At 58.6% G+C, this 18,576-nt stretch overlaps 1 protein-coding gene across 1 annotated transcript; it reads right to left on the bottom strand.

The window, feature by feature from the left end:
- Positions 1-303: 303 nt before the first annotated feature.
- On the bottom strand, positions 304-18,262 carry VEGFA (vascular endothelial growth factor A). Its single transcript, XM_070777610.1, has 10 exons — positions 18,254-18,262; positions 16,305-16,455; positions 15,319-16,001; positions 12,275-12,323; positions 8,906-9,102; positions 8,030-8,106; positions 7,654-7,683; positions 5,698-5,769; positions 4,452-4,583; positions 304-2,289 (listed from the first exon to the last, which is right to left on the bottom strand). The coding sequence occupies exons 1-10, from the start codon at positions 18,260-18,262 to the stop codon at positions 2,268-2,270; spliced, it is 1,422 nt and encodes a 473-aa protein (XP_070633711.1). The 3' UTR covers positions 304-2,267.
- Positions 18,263-18,576: the final 314 nt, after the last annotated feature.

Below are 18,576 nucleotides of genomic sequence, written 5' to 3'. Positions count from 1 at the left end.
GGATCACACAGCACCTGAAGGCAGCACTACTCACTGCAGGGACCTTGGCTCCAACGGAGCTGTCTCTCTCTCCCCAGTTTCTGTAGATGGCAAAGAATAGATGAGCTCCCCTGGGACCGGTCCAGCCAGAATGGAAGGACTCTAGCCCCAGCACAATGAAGTGGGTCACCCCATAGCCTATACACCTGGAACCCCTTTCCCAGACCTCAGGCAAAAACCATGTTTCCCATGGGAGGAGGGAAGGGGGGTGCAGGAGAAAGTCTGGAACAAAGATTCAATGGAGAAGGAGAAACCAGGAGGAGCTTTGAGATCAGAATTAAATTCTTTAATACAAAATGTTTTTTTCTTTAAGATATATCTGTATTCCTTCGTTGTTGTTTAAAAATAAATATGTACTACGGAATATCTCGAAAAACTGCACTAGAGACAAAGATGTGATGTTAATATCTTTTTCCCCACAATTATTATGGATAAACAGTAGCACCAATAAATAAATGATAACAAATATTAAAATTAAAAAAGGAGAGAGATTTAGTATGTAGAATTCTCTATTTTTTCTTGTTTTGTTTTTACATATAAAAAACAGAATAGCAATGTCTATTTTATCAGAATCACATATATACATAAACATATATATATATATATATATATATATATATACAAACACAAGTTACCAAATATATATATAGTATGTAGATGTATATTGAAACCTTATTTCAAAGGAATGTGTGGTGGGGAGCCAGGGGATGGGGGAGGGCAGAGTTGAGTGTTAGCAAAATTAAATATCTGTTCAGGACAAGCTAGTGACTGTCACCGATCAGAGAGAGAGATTGGAAACAGGAGTTTTCTACACAAAGACCAGTACAAACAAGAGAGAGCGAGAGAGCAAGAAATACATCTCATAAATAGTTGAAATTAAATATTAACCAAGAATACTGAAAAAAACCCTACTCTTTAATTAAATTAACTGTTTTAATTTCTAATTAAAAAGGGATATTAAATAAGTACCGTATATAAAACACTTCTCTTTTCTCTGCCTCCAGGGTGGGCACGGGGATCCTGCCCTGTCTCTCTGCGCCGCGGGAAGGGTTGGGTCGGGTGGGGTCGGGTGGGTTGGGGGACGGAGGTGGGTTAACCACTCACACACACACAGCCAGGTCTCCTGGAGGGGACAGAACTAGTGGTTTCAATGGTCTGAGGACATCGGGCCCTCCTGGGCTGCACCCGGGGAGCGAAGCTGGGAGAGGGCCAAGGCAGAGGCCCTTCCCTCGGAGGACCAGCTGTCACCGGGGTGGCCCTTCCTCCACCAACGTCTCTTCTCTTCGCTGAGACATGTCGGTGGCCTCCTGGGCATCTTGGAAGCGGGTGAGGAGGTGAAGGCTGCCCAGGCTCCTGAGTCTTCCAGGCAGTGCCCCTGGGCGGGGGGCAAGATGCGCACGGAGGGGGTCTCCAAAGCACAGCAGTGTCCCGAGTCTCCCCCAAACTCCTGGTCAGAGCCAGCGTCCTTGTCCCCCTGTACCTGTCAGCTGTCTTTCTGTCCATTTGACTCGGGAAAGAGGCTCGGGGCCAGGGCTGGGTTTGTCGGGCTTCCCAAAAGCAGACCAAATTTGCCCCCGTGCCCTGGCCTTGCGCATTCCCAGACAGGGGAGGGGACCCTGGCTGCCGTAAGAGGGATAAAAAGACGATGCCAGACTCTCTCCTTCCGTCCTCCTCCTTGTCGGGATCTGGGCGGGGACATTCTCCTCCCAACTCAAGTCCACAGCAGTCAAATACATCCAGTGAAGACACCAATAACATTAGCAATGTTAATTTTTTAAAAAGAATATATATATTTTATATATATATAAAATATATATATTTATTTTTATATATATAATATATATATATATATATAAATGTATGTATGTATGTATGTGGGTGGGTGTGTCTACAGGAATCCCAGAAATAAAACTCTCTAATCTTCCGGGCTCGGTGATTTAGCAGCAAGAGAAATAAAATGGCAATCCAATTCCAAGAGGAACCGTGCTGGGTCACCCGCCCATGAATGCTTCTGCCGGAGCCTCACGCTCCGGACCCAAAGTGCTCTGCGCACAGCCTCCTCTTCCTTCATGTCAGGTTTCTGGATTCAGGATTGTTCTGTCGATGGTGGTGGTGGTGGTGGTGGTGTGGTGGTGGTGGCGGCGGCTATGGGTAGTTCTGTGTCAGTCTTTCCTGGTGAGACGTCTGGTTCCCGAAACCCTGAGGGAGGCTCCTTCCTCCAGCCCGGCTCACCGCCTCGGCTTGTCACATCTGCGGGGACAGGGGAGACAAAGGCTGGGGGTCAGGGCCAGGGGAGGGGCTCTGGTGGGGAGGCTGCAGCCCCCTCCTTTCTGCAGCCTGAGGCGGCGGTGGAGAAGAAGAGAAAGCACAGTCCTAGCCTCCGGGAGCCCCTGGCCAAGGGCCCCCTCCACCACCGCCTGAGCAGGAGCTAAGCCCGGGGCTCCCAGGCTGCCCTCTGGACTCTACAGCCCAGCTGCGACAAGACAAAGACAGGATGACATCTCATCACAAGCAACAAATGAACACATCCCCGAGAACGGTCCCTGCCTGACATTTAAGAGCTGACGGGTGAGCAAAGTTGGACCGAGTTAATCAGCAAAGCATCCCTGCCGGAGATGTTTCAGGGCGGTCCCTATGGGGCTGGTTTGGGGGAGCGAGTGGGGGAGAGTGAAGGATGGGCCTGTGCAGAGGCCAAGCAGGCCAGCGGGCTGGGCAAGGGAGGCTCCTGAGGGACGGGACCCGGCAGGGCTTGGGAACCCAGGGAAGGTGAGGGACACACCTCCCCTCTCTGTCTGTGCCTCTGCATCAGGCCCCGGGCACCAGACTGCCTTTCCTTTTCAATGTGCTATTTAACTTAGGGTGGGGGAAGCAAAGGGGACTCCTGGAATTCTCCCATCATGCGTCAGGCCTGGGGCAGCTCACCTTGTACCCTCCCCATGTGAGGAAGGACCAGAGCAGACCTTCCCTTCTGAGAACCTAGAAATGGGTATCTAAGCTTCTAATCTGAGGATGGACATTCCCCCATACAGCCAGATCAGAGGAGGGGTTCAGGTAACTTCACTTGGCCCCCAGGTCACTGTAGACATCCCCCAGTCCATCTCTCCAGAATCATCACCATGGTAACCCTAAGACAGCGAGTCCCTTATCTTCTCTGAGGCCCCTGGGAGATACAGAGACCCCCTCATCTAGCCCCGGGGTAAGTCAGAGCCCCCACCCCTCCAGCAGAGTGTACATTTTGGTCTTCACATACTGCCAAGACAGACAGAACCCACAGCAACGCCCCGCGGCCTGGTCCCAGCCTCCTCTGACACTCACAAGCCACAGGAACATGGGGGATGGGGGAGACAGCCACACTCGAAGGACCTTGTTAATTAATGAGGCATCTGGACTAGCTAGAGGGGGCGGTCGGGGTTGGGGGGTGGCCCTGGCCCTGCCTGGGAATCCCCATAAAAGCCTCTCATCCCAGGGTGAAACTTGCGCTGGCCCAGAGGGCTCCCTGCCTTTGAGCACAGGCCAGACGGTCGAAACGCCATCAAAGGCATCAAAAGACTGCCAGCCACCAGTCACGGGCTCCTGTTCCTGTCCTCACCCCTGAAATCGCGCATGTACTCGCTCACCGCCTGACACTTCCCTGGCCCCCGGTGTGCACAAGGGACAGAAGAACAGACAGCTGGGGGTCACACAGATGAATAAAATCCAGGCGTGAGGGACTCACAATCCAGTGTCAGGAGGATGGGTGTGGCTCCTTCCATCCACCCATCCTGAGGAAATAACAGGTGGGCTGTTCTGGTTGCTGCCATGATGACCCGAGTATTGCGGTATCAGTTGTGCCCTGATGGTAATCTCCTCTCTGCCCTAAACCAACAGCCAGGGCCCATGCGCTCCAGGCCCCCAGTCTGAGGATGCACTCAACCCCTGTCCCCATGGAGAGACACTGAGGGGATGAGAAACCCAGCGGTGCAGACCTCAGAGGCGGTGCCAAAGTCCCCCAGCTGTCTGCACTTTGTAGAGGCAGCATGTCCCCCATGCCCGGACGGGCCCTCCCTATTAGTAGCAAAGGCAGTCATCATAACATCAGGACCAACCGCCACCAGGAGCAGGACCACAGGACACAACACTCAGCTTGCGTCCACACCACCACAGGAAGCCACGCAGGCCTGCCCACTCAGGCAACCAGGGCAAGCTCTGAACGGGCCCCGCCAGGCTGGCCAGCGCCTGCCGCCCAGCACCGGGGCCCCCCACGAGCAGAGAAGGCGGCAGTCACCAGGCAGGCAGCTAGAAGCAGAGCAAGCAGCTGGCAACTCTCAAGTGCGCGCTCGCTCACTCTCTCTCTCTCTCTTTCTCTCTCTCTCTCTCTCTCCCCATCTCTGAGCAAAGCCCCTCTCTGACTTGCTCGCCCTCTGGGAACCAACCTGCAAGTACGTTCGTTTAACTCAAGCTGCCTCGCCTTGCAACGCGAGTCTGTGTTTTTGCAGGAACATTTACACGTCTGCGGATCTTGTACAAACAAATGCTTTCTCCGCTCTGAGCAAGGCCCACAGGGACTGCAAAAGGCAAAAGGAAAGACATCTAAGCTAGAGCGTCAGCAGAGAGAGAGAAAAAATCCGTGCAACACCCCCACCACGCCCGCAGCTGCGCCCCACCCGGCTTGCGGGCCCCCGCGCCCGTCCACACCCTGGAAGGCTCCGATGCCACAGCGGAAGACAAGAGAGAGCGGCGGAAAAAGAGGCAGCAATAACTAGAAGCCGGCCCGCAGGAAGCGGCGATGTGGCCGGGCAGAGTGCGAGGAGCGGGCTGGGCTATCCCACGGGCACAAGTGCAAGTCTCAGGCCACGGGGCCCAACGGCTACCACCCCTGAGAAAGCACACCTTGACTCTCCGACCTGCTGGGGATGCCCACTGGGGCCAACTTCTCCCTGTGTGAGGGCTCACGCCCCGGCCCCCCGACCAAAGGGCTGAGGCAGGGAGTGATGGCAGGCTAGGGCCAGAGGCAGGGTCCACGGGCCAGGCCACTGGTCGCCAGAGGGCCCCCACCACCTCAAACCCAGAGGAAGAGGCCACCCTGGGGGAAGGCTTCTGGGAGTGCCATAGGTTGGCTGGAATACGGGGCTCCCCTCTGGAGGCCCCACGTCTGCAAGGAGGGCCACAGGGGTGTTTGACCCCACGTCCTCCTTCAGCCAACAACAAGCTGCCTCCTGTCATCTGCGCCCCTTCCTCACACCACATCTGCCCTCCCTACCCCACCCCCCAGCTTCCAGAGAAGTGCGGAAGCCTAGAGCGGTGGAAACCAGTTGGGTGAGCAGGCATCCGTGCCTGGCACCCGTGCCAACATGGGCCCGCCACCAATGCCCAGTGGGTGAGGGAAAAGGCGGTGCCCCAGCCAAGCCAGAGACCCCCTCCCTGAACCCTGCAGGCCCACTCTGCCCACCCTCCCACCTCCAACCCTGGACGGTAATGCCACCACCATGTCTACCCACTCTGTGCCAATTAGTGGAGTGAGAGTGAGAGAGAGACACTGGGAGGAGGGAGGCTGGGAGCCAGAGAAGGGGACGGGGGAGAAGGGAGGAGGGCGGAGCTCTGGGGTCCTGCAGGTGGGAGTTTGACTGGGGGCCAGGAAGGCTCCGGTGGGGGGAATGAGACGGCAGCGGCACCACGTACGCGCTCCAGGATTTATACCGGGATTTCTTGCGCTTTCTTTTTTGCCCTTTGCCCTTTCCTCGAACTGATTTTCTGGAAAATAAAAAAACAGAGACAGACAGAGAGAAAGCGAGGGGGAAGGGGAGAGGAAAGGAAGCAGTGAGGGGCGCAGGATGCAGGACACACACCGGGGCACACGGGAGAGCTTGCACACGGGCACACAGGCGGGACGGGGACGGGGTGGCGGGCACTTTGAAGGCATTTCAGCCACTCTTGGGGGGCGGGGGGGGGGGGGGCGGTGGGTTCACCCACTTTAGCCACACCTGAGCAAGGCTGTGAGTGGGAACCAGAGGCTGGGCGGAGGACACTGGACCTACAGGCCTCCACACTTGTGGTGTCTCCTGGTCCCAGGCTGGGGTGGCGGACAAAGCTTAGAGAGCCAGCTCTGTGCCCAGCAGCCCTGTATAGGTCTGACCCTGAAGGTCAGGGGCTCTGGAAGGCAGGCCAGGATTTGGGGAGGAAACCAGAGACCTGACTGGATGAGGGGCAAGGGAGGGCGTGTGCAGGCGTGGGCTCCAGGCACCTTCTGCCTTCACATCCAAGTACAACAGTGAGGGGTCCCTCCAAGGGGCCCTGCCTCTGTAAACCCCGGTTGTGGGGGAGCAGCTATCTTGGAGCTGGCACAAAACCAAGGGCGGCACATGAAAGGCACCAGCTAGCCCAGCCATAACCTGGGCCGAGAGGCGGGGCTGGGTGCCCTGGGAGCCCCGGGCAGGCGGCAGGGTGGGGTGGGAGTTAGGGAGGCGTGGGGAGGAGGGGCCTGGGCGGCACTTGGCAGCAGGTCCTCTCCCCAGCCTGTCAAAGCCTGCTACACCATCTCACCAGACTCTCTTCCGGGCCCAGGCGAGCCCCCTACTCTCCCTGTGGGCAAGGCAGGGATTTGGGGAATGGGCAGGCGGGGTGGGGGGGGCAGGCTGAAGCCTGTCCCCCTCAAGGGAACCAGCACTCTCTACGCCTGCCCACACCACCCCCCCACACCCCCACCAAGAATACCCCTCAGGAGGACAGCCACAGGGGAGAGTGAGGGGGGAAGGGATGGAGGAGAGGGAGAAAATACTGGAAGAGGAGGGTCTGCACTCACTCGCACATTCTCTCTGCGCACCTGCTCTCCCCACTCACTGCTCTATAGCCACAGCAATACTGGGAGCTGGGGGCTTAGGGAAGAGGCAAGGGGTCGAGGCCACTGGGGCTTCAGTGTCACCAGAGCGTTGGGGGGCAGACGGGACAGTGGGTGGGAGGAGGGTGGAGGTACTCTCTCTCAGTCTCTTCCCCTGCAGGCTCTCTCCCGTGCCAGCTGCTCACCCTATCCTGAAGGCTCATGGCCCCCAGACCTCTTCCCACCTGCTCTACCCTGACCTGACCCTCCACACTGAGCAACGGGAAGCCTCAGAAGATAGCCAACATTCACCTCTTTCTCCCTGGCCAACGGGGCTGAGCGGCTCTGGCCTGTCTCACTCCCACAGGAGGGCACGCATCAAGAAAACACCCCAGCTGGCCCCCAGTCCAACTGCACCACCGCTGCAGCCACTGAAAGAGGCCACTTCCTCTAACACAAAAGCTGGCCTCCCTGCCACCCACTCCCTCTCCCTGCCATGGGTGATGGGACGCTAGAGCAGGCCCAGGAGCCAGCGTCCACGCTGGCCCCACACGCAAATCCCGGCCAGGAATGGCCCGGAGACGCATCGTCTCTTCCAAAGGAAGCTCCAGGCACCAGGCCGCATTTTGTCGGTCATTCTAGAGCTGTCATCCTAGGGCTTGCTCCATCCCACTGCTGCTACCACGAGGCCCCGTGAAACCAACTCTCAGACCCAACTGACCCCCCGTCAGACCCCCACCCCCTGAGAGAGGAAGCCAAGAGCCCCAAACCAAGACAATTGGTCACGGAGAGGGAGAAGGGCGAAAATCGTGGCCACTTACTTTTCTTGCCTTGCTTTATCTTTCTTTGGTCTGCAGTAGGTAGAGAAAGAGAAAAGAACGAAACAGAGAGGCGTTCAGATGGTGATAATAACAATAACAGTATTTATGATATATCAGTACAGTTTTAATCTCTTGACATATAACAACTCACTTAATCCTTGTAACAATGCTAGGCAGTATGTAATACTATTATTGTGCCCATTTCACAGATGTGGAAACTGAGGCACATTAAAATAAAACCTAAATGCCCACAGTTATACAGCTGGAGGGTGAAAATGAGCTAACATGCTTAACTCTGGAACACGCTTAACTCTGGTCCAGAGCAAGCCCCCTGAAGCTGTTCACTGAATGAATGACTCCAAGACTCCATCCTCACCTGCATTCACATTTGTTATGCTGTAGGAAGCTCATCTCTCCTATGTGCTGGCTTTGGTGAGGTTTGATCCGCATAATCTGAAGGGAAAGGAAGCAGATCACAGAGGTTAGTGACCCAGCCAGCCATACCCAGGTGGGAAACCCCATGGCTCCTGCCACTTAGCACCCAGGGGTTCTACAGAGCAGAAAAGGGTGGTAGAAGTGTGGGGGACCAAGGGCTCTATCAGAAAGAGCCTCAGGCCCACTCCAACTCCTCCCACCCTGCTGACCTCAAGGAGCCCCTGCTTCTCTTGAGGGCAGACATGTCTGCAGGGTTGGCCAGGCTGGGAATTCAGGTCCTGGGTTCTTGCCTCTCCCCCTCCCTCCCCTCCTGTTATCCCCTCCAGGCCTCACCCAACCCCCAGGAGCCACCCACTCCTCCCTGGGGTCTCAGAGCTCCCTCCAGCCCCATCCAGGCTGAGACACGCCCTGTGACCAGGCAGCAGCAAAGGACTGGCTTTTTAAACTCCCCACAGACCAGACTCATCCAGCTTCCCAAACAGAGCCCCAGGGAGGCAGGGCTGTCTTCCTCCAAGAGAGGAAGGGAGGGGCTCCTGTCACAGGTGTCAGCCCTCTCCTGAGCCCAGCGGGCAGAGGTCAAGAAGGAGGAGGAAGTGATCAGGGGTTGTTGGAAACCTGGGCTCAGAAAGGCAAGCATCTTTTTCTCCAAAGAGGGTCAGATGCCCGCATCTCCCCTTGACTGACTCCGCGGCAGGAGCTGGGCAAAGCAAGCCTAGCTCCTCCCTTTAAGAGCTGCCAGGAAAGGGCTGGGGAACACCTGTGGCCAAAGCCTGAGGGCCCACCCCCGGCCCCACCCCAGCTCCCTGCCGATGCCCACCTGCATGGTGATGTTGAACTCCTCAGTGGGCACACACTCCAGACTTTCGTCATTACAGCAGCCCCCGCACCGCATCAGGGGCACACAGGACGGCTTGAAAATGAACTCAATCTCATCTGGGTACTCCTGGAAGATGTCCACCAGGGTCTCGATGGGACGGCAGAAGCTGCGTTGGTAGACATCCATGAACTTCACCACTGTGTGGGAAGGGGGTGACACGTGAGCCCAGCAGGTCACAGAAGAGACGGCCGGCCCCTCTCTCCACCCAGCTCTGCAAGGCCTCTCCTTTCTGTGAGAGGTAACCACCACGGGAAAGGCCTTCCAAACATAACTTAAGTGTCTCGGGCCGTGGTTGAAGTCCTTCCCTAGCTTTCCACCGCCAACACTGATGAAGACCTGTGTTTATTCTAAAGATTACATGGTGTTGTCAGATCCCAAGGGAGTCACCCTGCCATATCTGGTCCCCTTGCCTCACCATGACAGCCAAGCTGATTCCTAGGTCAACTGTGAGGCCAGAGGGCAGTCTGAGTATGTGTATATCTGCTGGGGGTCTCTAAGCTTCCCGTGAAAGGACAGCCAGCTTGGCAAACCTGCTTGCTCTCCATTTCCCTCCCACCTCCCCGCAGCAGCCACCGCACCATTAGCTGACAGCCACTCAAAGAGCACTTCTTGTGTGCTCTGGTGCTGTGTACAGGAGTCCGTGATGTTATCCCAGACAATTCTCCCCCCACGGTACTGCAAGGTTCTGGTAGGACCCACCCTCCCCCTGGCTTTACAAATGGGGAACTAGAGGCTTAGAGAGGCTGAGTAACTGGCTCCAAGGCCACACTGCCATTAAGTCACACAGTTAAAGTTGGCTCTGAACATCAAAGCCTCCCCAAGCCAATGTCCTGTGAAACAGAAGGGCAGCCTTGGGGGGCACTTTGCCACCTGCCAGACCCCCTCCCCAGATACGGGCTGAGGAGGCAGTGGGCATCGGCCCAGGGGCTGGGTCCGCCTGGAATCAGCAGGTGGCTGTGGGCGGGCACACTGCGCTGGCCCTGCCAGCCACCGATAACCCCACCCAGGAGGGCAAACTGCTTGCATCATGGAAAAAACGGCGCTGCCACTGCAGTCACAGAGAGCTTCTAGAAGCTGATCTGGAGGGAGACCAGGGTAAAGACAACTTCCCAGGCTGGCCGTGGAGCCTGGGGTGCACCAGAGCATGAAGGGGTGATTCTGGGCCACAGGGGCGGGGCCCTTGAGAACACATGAAGTCAGGACTCCGAATGGCTGCCTCAAATTGCGGCCTGGCCTGCTGCTCCCTGTCACCCCTCCATCACCACCACGGAGCAATCCTGTCCCTGAAATGAATTTCCCCTATACAGAAGGGAAGAAGCAGCACCCAGCTAGCGAGGAAGCCTGGGCCCTGGCCAGGACTCGGTGTGACCTTGGGCCAGTTCCTCCCTCTCTGGGCGTGAGGCTCTGCACATCTGTGTAAGTGGGCTGGGCGGATCGCTAAAGACACCGAAACAAGAGGCTGAAGTAGAGGGTTTTGCTTTCCAACTCCAGCCCCAAGAACATGTGCCCTTTTCTCAGCCCAGGAGATACAAGGTTGGAACCCCACCACAGCATCTGAAGTGCATACTCCCAGCTGCCTCCCAGTCAGAGGCCATAGCTAAGTCTCCCCTCACTCCTCTCGCCAGAGGGGTGAAGGAACATGAGCCTGGGGGTGGTGGGGGTATACAGTGGATTAAGGATAATGCGAGGAGCTGAGGGGAAGAAGGGGAGGCTACAAGTGTGAAAATAGGAAAGAGAATAAAAGAGGCTCCTAGACTCGTCTGAGGTTTCTGCTTTCCCCATCCAATGGGCACAGAACTCTCCACTGCTAAAAGGGTTAGGATCAAGCATCATCAGAAAGAGTATAAACCAGAGCAGGGACCTGAAGAAGTCCTTTTCTAAGCCAAGTCTACATTGAAGAAAATGACTAATCAAGAATTCTTGACCTGACACTTCACCCTGGTTGGGAACAGAGGTGGCCAAGACTTTGGGGCCACAAGGACAGGACAGCAGAATGGTCTGGCCTGGGTCATGAGTTGGTAGCTGAGGATAAAAAGATCCAAGCTGGGAATTTCTTGGAAAAGCTCCCTGGGATCCCTGAGGCCCCCCAGGAGGTAGAGAGGGAAACCTCATCGCACCCATCACACCCCAGCCACTGTCTCCAAGGAAAGCTGTCCTGCTTTCTTCTCAGGCGTGGGCACACATACACTCCAACTTCAGACTAGTGGCTTTCCTTATTTCTCGAAGACAACCTTTTTCCCCAGCAGACAAAGACCATTTGTCTCGCCTCTCCCAGACCACAGAGAGAGACCACTGGAAGCTGAGGGGGCTGGGTGCACCCTGGGAAGGGGCAGTGTCAGTGGCTCAGCAAGGAAGCCAGGCCCTGAGTCCAGGAAAGGACCCCCTCCCCGCCAGGTGAGGAAGGAGGCAACACCAGCCAGGCATCGCCAGCGGCCTGGGGAGTGCAAACACTGGCCCTGGCCACCACTGGGGCCACCTGACTCGGGTCTGGGAAACTCGCCTGGAGGAAGACCCCAGGGCCTTTCCTTCTCAGAGGCGGAGCACAGGAGTAGAGGCTACATTCAGCACTGGGGAGAGCCAGGGCGTCCCTAGAGAAATGGGAGGATCCGTACTCCAAACCACAGTGAACAAAAGGCAGGCAGACTCGGGCTGGGCAGAGGGGCGGGGCTCCCGGGAGCTACAGCCAGCCCTCTGCTGGACCGAGAGGGAAGTTCACAAGCACCCAAACCTGCTCCTCAGGAGGGCATGGGGAGGCTGTCGGCTTTCTCTCTCTACCCCCAGAGGAATGCACACCAGCGGGGAGGGGGGTTCCATGAGGCTGCACCCTCTGCATCTCCAGCTCATGCACAGCCAGCAATCGGGACAGCAAGGGTCACAGCCCCCACCACACAGACCCCACAGGTGGGACCTGGCTGGGTTGGAAGGGTCATGGACTATTCATCCTCCCCTGGGAGCAGAGGGGAACAAGGGACCCTGCCCTTGACATCTGGGATCCCTGGATACTATTTATCTTCCTGGCTGTGCTCATGACTCCCTCTCCAAATAAATTTTACTGGAAAAAGCAGAAGAAAAAGACCACGAGTTCTATTTCTAGCAGCGGTCCGAGTAGGTCAGAGTCCCCAGAACTGAAGGGTTAACCTCTCGGCACTCACCCTTTTCCTTTCTAGATCCCCTTTCTAGATCTTTTCTAGATCACCGGCCCCACAATCCCCCCCAACAGACCTTCCCACTCATCTGCTGGGGGATCAGGGATCAGGGAACCCCATCCACGTGCAGGCGGGGTGGGGGCCGGGGTGGGGGGCCACTTACCTTCGTGGGGTTTCTGCCCTCCTTCTGCCATGGGTGCAGCCTGGGACCACTGAGGACAAAGCAAAGAGCGAAGAATGGGCAGCGGCAGGGGCAAGGGTGTGCAGGCCCAACCAACCCGCCCCTGCTCCCTCCTGGAACCCCTCCCAGCCTGCAGCCTCTGGCTTCTCCCGGGCTTCCGAACCGAGCAGGGCACCTCCAGGGGCTCCCTACAGCACAAAGCACCCCCTCTCCGAGCTGCTCCAATTCTGAAGTCAGGGAAGATAATGAATGACCAGATATTGGGGGTGAGGGGGGCTCAGAACACAGGAAGAAAACACCAGAAGGCAATGCTGTTCAGGTCCCCACCCCTCCCTGACATTTCCCTTCCCCAGCTCTCACCGGCCCCTTGCTGAGCTAGGACAAGTGAAGTCTCTCAGCCCCCCTGACTCCCGGGTCCAAAGCCATGGGCAAGTCTTAAGGTCAAACAGGAGGACGAACATGGACGGGGCAGGAAGGAAGGACTGGGGGTGAGAAAAGCAACATGGGGACCTTCCCCTGCTGACATGACAAATACCAGGGTGAGCTGGTGCTGGGGCGGGGGGTGGTGCAGAGGACCGCAGGGCGCCAAGCACCCTCCCCCACCCAAACGCTTCTGTTCTCAGGAATACCTAGTAAAGCCACAGGTTGCCTAAAGAGTAAAACCTGGGAGGAAACCCTGGGGGAGGGGAGGGCCCTGTTTTTTCCTATGAACCAGTCTCCCCAGAACCTGAATCTATCTCCAAAGCCCCGAGGCTCGCACTGTCATCTCATTTTCTGGCTTCTTCTCCCTCCCAGACTGAGGGGGTCGCGGAGTCCCTCTCACCTGCTGGGCACCTTCCTCAAAGGCAACCAGGGAAGCCTTTAATGCCTTAGCACTGCCCAGCCCCTAGGGGGCCCCCTACACTCCCTAAGCCTGAGGCTTCTGGTTGCTCCCCACCCCCACTAGATCATTCCTCCCCTCCCCAGAAGCTGTGAAGGTCAACTAGTCCGACCATGCCGACCTGACAGCACCGGACAGGCCGACCTGACAGCACCAGACAGGCGAAGCCTTCTCCCAGCCCTTCCAGAGAGTCTCCAGTCATGGCCACCTGCCCACCCCACCTGCCCTTCTTTGGGGCAGATCCAGAGCAGCAGAGTGGCACTCTAGCACACAGAACTGCATACTCTGCAGACAGAGAGTCTGTCTGCCTCTCTCCCCACACCCTGCTGCAATACACCCCAGACCCCCAGCCTTGCCTCCAGGGCCAAGGTCAGGTAACAGTTTCCAGGATCCCAGATGGACAGCCTGCCACTGCAGCTCCCTCAGGGACACCCATGCCCAGGGGTCTCTGCCTGAGCCCCTTACCCATCTCCATGGCACCCCTGTTACCCTCTGCTAACATTCCTCCTATGCCCTCCGCTCCTCCTGGGCCCCAGAGAGCAAAGGGGTCAGAAATTTCATACCCCCTCCAAGGCTGGGGGCACTGGGAGGGGCAGTTCTGGGCGGGGAGGGGCCAGGTGCCCTTCTCTGGGGGCCTCTGAAGGTCACACTGTGGCCAGGCAGCCTCTCCTCCCCCTCCCCCCCCCCCTTGGAGGCCTGGAGCCAAGGCCTTTGTGCCAGGGTCTGAGGAACTCCTGGTAGCAGCAGGGACCCCAGCCCGTTTCCTTCCTTCTGCCTCTCTCCAACGGCGCTCTGAGCAGAAAAGGACCCCTCAGGTGGTTTGGGAAAGCAAGCTGGGTGGGCAAGTTTAGAGTTCCCAAAAACCACCTGCTCCTACTCCAACGCCCATTTCACCAGAACAAAGTGTGTTTGCAAAGCTGGCAGGAGCTCCCTCCAAAGGTTCGGGGAGGGCTAGTCCCACACCGCCCATGTCACAGCAAATTTCAAATCATTTTCCCAAAAAGTGCAACGTGGAATAAGGACACCGTTTAAACCCTCCCTGCGGTCGCCCCCAAAAAGCTAAAGCACAGCTCACTCGGAAGTATGGGGGAGGGGAGGGAAGCAGACTGTCACCGAGTCGGGACTTTAAGTAGAGTCTCGACAAAGCACCGGGCTGGGCCCGGGTAGCCCGACTCCTGACAGTCATCTTTCTTTCCTCGGAGTCTGGGGCTGGAGAGAGGTTACGTGGGTCTTCTCAGCAGAGGGGAGTTAAAAATAAAGGGGTAGCGGGGGCTTCTATTCGAACAGGCGAGGAAACTGGGAAGGGGCGTGAGGAAATGCCTCCTAGGAGGGGTTTAAGGACTGGGGACAGTGGGAAGGCACAGGGGTGGTTCTCCGGGTCCTCGGCATGGGGCTACCTCGAGAGGTCACCTTCCCGCGGAGAGCCGGCGGGGGGAGGGGCGCGGCTCGCCGCCCCGGGTTCCCGGCTCGGGCCGCCGCGGCTCCGGGAACACGCGGCCGGCCAGGCCCGGGCTGATGTAATCGGCTCCGCGCCGCGCGCGCCCGGCCGGGCGGGGGAGGGCGGGCACCGAGCGGGACGCGAGCTGGGACGGGCGGGGGTTGGTGCGGCGCAGGTGGCCCGGCGGAGAGGGGGGGTCCCAAGCAGCAATCCACCCCAAAACTTTTCCCCAACTCGCGGCGAGGGCCGCAGAGATCGAGCGGCAGTGACAGCAAGCCCCATCTCTCGCCTGCCCCCTGCCCCCTCCACGCTCTCTGCCCTCCCCCGGTCCAAGGTCCGAGCACCCCCACCCCCGCTCGCCAGGGCTCCAGCTCCCGCCCCAGCTGCCCAGACTTCCAGTTCGTCGGGGACCAGCGGCCGGGAGCAAACTTCAGCCGCCGGCGGCAGCGCAAGCCCAGCCCCCTCAGCCGCCTCCTCCGGCTCCCGCCCTCCGCTGGTCGGCCCAGATCGTACGTGCGGTGACTCTGGTGGGTGGGCAGGGCCCGCGTGGGCGGTGAGACTCTATCCCGGTGCCCTCCCACCTAGCGCGCGCCCCCTCCCCCTACACCTACGAAGATAGAGGGGAAGCCGCGAGCCCGGTGCCCAAGGACCCGCGTGGGGCACGGAGTCCCCCACGCGCGCGCTCGCACGCACGTCCCCAGCCCTTACCTTGGCATGGTGAAGGTAGAGCAGCAAGGCAAGGCTCCAATGTACCCAAGAGAGCAGAAAGTTCATGGTTTCGGAGGCCTGGCCGGGGCCGGCGCGGCTCGCGCTCCCTCTCCGGCTCGGGCTGCGGGGCGGCCCGCTCTCCTCGGCGCCCAGGCGGGCTCCTCTTCCTCCCGGAGCCGAGGCCCGGGCCAGGGCCTGGGGCGCGCGCGCGGCTGGAGCACTGTCTGTGCACACAGCTGCCTCACCCGTCCATGAGCCCGGCTTCCGAGAGCCGAGTCGCCACCGCGGCCCCTTCTCCTCTTCCTTCTCTTCTTCCTCCTCCCCCTCCTCCGACTGCGGCTCCTCCCGGCCCGAGCGAGCACTTCTCCCGGTGCCACTCGGCTCGGCAGCCCCGGCACGGACCACGGCTCCTCCGGAACGAGAACAGCCCAGAAGTTGGACGAAAAGTTTCAGGGCAACGTCGCGAGCCCCGACCCCCTCCACCCCGCCTCCGGGCGCGGGCTCCGGCTCCTGCCCGCGGCTCGCCGCCGCGTCCACCGTCGGCCGCCGGCCGGGGAGGAGGTGGGCGCTGGGGCAGGGGGCGGTGTCTGTCTGTCTGTCCGTCAGCGCTGCTGGTCCGACGCGGGATCCTGAGGGGGAGGGCTCACGCTGCGCTCTGGCGGTCACCCCCAAAAAACAGGTCACTCACTTTGCCCCTGTCCCTCTCGTGTCGCTCGTCAGCGCGCGCTCTCTGACCGGTCTCTCTTCCTTCACTTCTCTTTGGAGCTCTTGCTACCCTCTTTTTTCTCTGCTTGTTTCCAGAATCCGAAGTGATTTTCGGGGGGAGTAAAAGAGCAATCTCCCCAGACGGTCGGCCCGATTTAGTGGGGAATGGGAGGCAAAAATAAATTAAAACGGGAAAGAATACGGTTAAAAAAAAAAATGTTTCAGAAAAAAGGAGGAGGGTAAACCCTGGATAAATGAATATCAAATTCCAGTGCGGAGACCCCTGGCCGGTGACCCCGCCGGTCCGTCCGCCTCTTCGATGCGTCTCCCGACCGAGCGCCGCTGCCGCCGGCTCCACTCGCCCCCCAACGCCGCGGCCTCGTCGCAGCCCGGCTGCCCCAAGCCTCTGCGCTCCTCACCGCTACGAGCCGACTAAAAAGAAGGCATGGCCCCGCCCCGACACGCCCAGGGGGCGGGGCCATGCCCAGCCTCAGCTCCTGGGTCCGTCCCCTCTGCGCCTCTGGCCACTGCCTTCCCCTGGGGACACCGACCGAAGCCCGGGCCCCCACCCACCCCAGAGAAGGGAGTGCTCGATCCCCACCAAGGCGCACAGCCTGAACATTACCTATCGGCCGCCCTCTTCCGGGAGACACACACACCCGCGCGGTATTTGCGGGGAGGGTACAGGAAAGTGAGGTTATGTGCGGTCAGGGCTCCAGAGCTATTCTTCCTCTATGCTGGGAATATTGGAGGGGGCAGGGGTTTGAGGGAGTCGGACAAGGACGGGTGGAAAGAGAGACACACAGATCCGTTGGAATCCTGGGGTGACCCCTGCCTTCTCCACCCCCCCAAACACTCTCAACTACCCGCCCCTCCAACACACACAGTCACAGGCGTCCTCACTCTCACGCAGACGCTGCATCCCAAGTTCACCCAGCTTCCCTGTGGTGGCTGAGCGCCCCCTAGTGACTATCGTATGCACACCCCATCTCAGGTTCAAGAGGCCTCAAGACGAGGGTTGAGGGAGATTACCCCGACATCCCCCCTCCAACCCCCGCCCCCGTGTCTGACCTCTCAAACAGTGGCACGTCTGGGACTCGAGTGGTCCCACGTGCACAAAGCCCAGTGCTGGGCACAGAGGGCATGATGTATCCATCTGGACTCTGTGCTCATCTCCGGGCCTCGTCTGGCCTGCTGACATCAGAGTTAGCTGCAGCCAACAGGCCGGGGTGACTGGGGTCCTTTGGGAAGTGTTCAGGGAGGCTCCCCTGGGGAGAAGTATTTGGCACTACGTTTGTGGGGCTGAGAACAAGAAGCCGTGTGGTTCTGGGCTTAGTCAGTGGCCCAGAGAGAAGAGGACCTGTTGGAGCCCACGTATGCACTGTGGAGTCTGGCAGAGCCCAAAGGGAGAGGCAGCTGGGCAGACAGAGGCCCTTGTTTCTGCTCCTCCACCCCCCTCCCCCAGATGTTGCCAGGGAACTGAGGCCAGGGGGCTGGTGGGGGCGGATGGAGGCCAGTGCCCGAGTGATGATTCAAACCTACTCACCAGCACTAAGGAACGTCTGTAGGCCAGCTGCCCGGAGCTCCCACCAGGCCGGAGGCCAAGGCTTCTATCAGTCCCAGTTCAGGCTCACAGCTCATCTTCTGAACAGAACTGGGGCATTCTCCTCAGCAGCCCCCAGACCTTCAGGACTCACTGCCTACTTCTTGCAGCTAGCAGCCTCTCCTCCCTTTTCCCCAAGTCCCCTCTGTTTCTTCAAAGCCCACCTCTTCCCCAACTCCCAAGTCTTGCCTAAGTGCCCCCCAAGACCCCCCACCCCACCCTTGCATATAGGAACCAGCCTGGAAAAAGTCCTGGTTGGGCTTGGACCCAGCAGCTCCCAGTCTCCCCCAGGGAGGAGGGGGGGTGCATGGGGGTGATACCTGTGAGAAGAGAGGGACTAACCAGTCTCATTATTCATCTGGATCTGGCCTGGGCCTGCCTGGGGCTGATGCAGCCTCTGTGAAGGCCTGGGCTGAGAATGGGAACTAGGCTGAGACTAGAATGCACGACTTCCCTCAGGTTGACCCAAACAATACAAGGAGGCTACTCAGCCAGCCCCTGGTCTCAGCACATGGTGCTGTGCTTGGTGGGGGTGCTGGGTTAGCCACTTAGTGCCACAGTTCCCCAGAGTGGTGTCCTGAGGCCCTTATGGGCAGAGGGCCTGGCTCAGCCTCTACCCCATCTTACCCCCTCCATCATTCATGCCTCCAGTCCCGTCTCCACCACCTGGCAGGCTCCCCAGCAGCAGGGACAAGGTCTTTTTACAGTTAGTAAATGTTTATTTGCTGGCTCAGGGCCTCCTCACCAAAGCTCCAAGCTCCAAGAAGCCACGTGGGTCATGGAAGCGAAGTCACTAAACTTCTTCCTTCCCCGAACTGGTCCATGTCTAGCAACCTCAGAGCACAAGATGTAGACACCTTACCAGGGATCTCCTGCCTTATTCCTGCCCTGGGGCCAGCAGAGCCCAGGACAGTGGCTCCCAGCTTTACCACCAGGGATCACCCTGGCCC

This window comes from Bos indicus, chromosome 23, assembly GCF_029378745.1.
Source record: "Bos indicus isolate NIAB-ARS_2022 breed Sahiwal x Tharparkar chromosome 23, NIAB-ARS_B.indTharparkar_mat_pri_1.0, whole genome shotgun sequence".
NCBI lineage: Eukaryota > Metazoa > Chordata > Mammalia > Artiodactyla > Bovidae > Bos > Bos indicus.
The sequence above is the reverse complement of the archived record's forward strand: the minus strand, read 5'-3'. Positions and strand labels throughout refer to the sequence as shown.

Bases quoted from the DNA above. Each gene is read 5' to 3' on its own strand.
- VEGFA (XM_070777610.1), bottom strand. The intron at 9,103-12,274 runs GTAAGTGGCCCC...CTTCCCACACAG, and splicing joins AGGGCAGAAACCCCACGAAG to TGGTGAAGTTCATGGATGTC. The intron at 5,770-7,653 runs GTAAGTGGCCAC...TTTATTTTCCAG, and splicing joins GATAAAGCAAGGCAAGAAAA to AAAATCAGTTCGAGGAAAGG.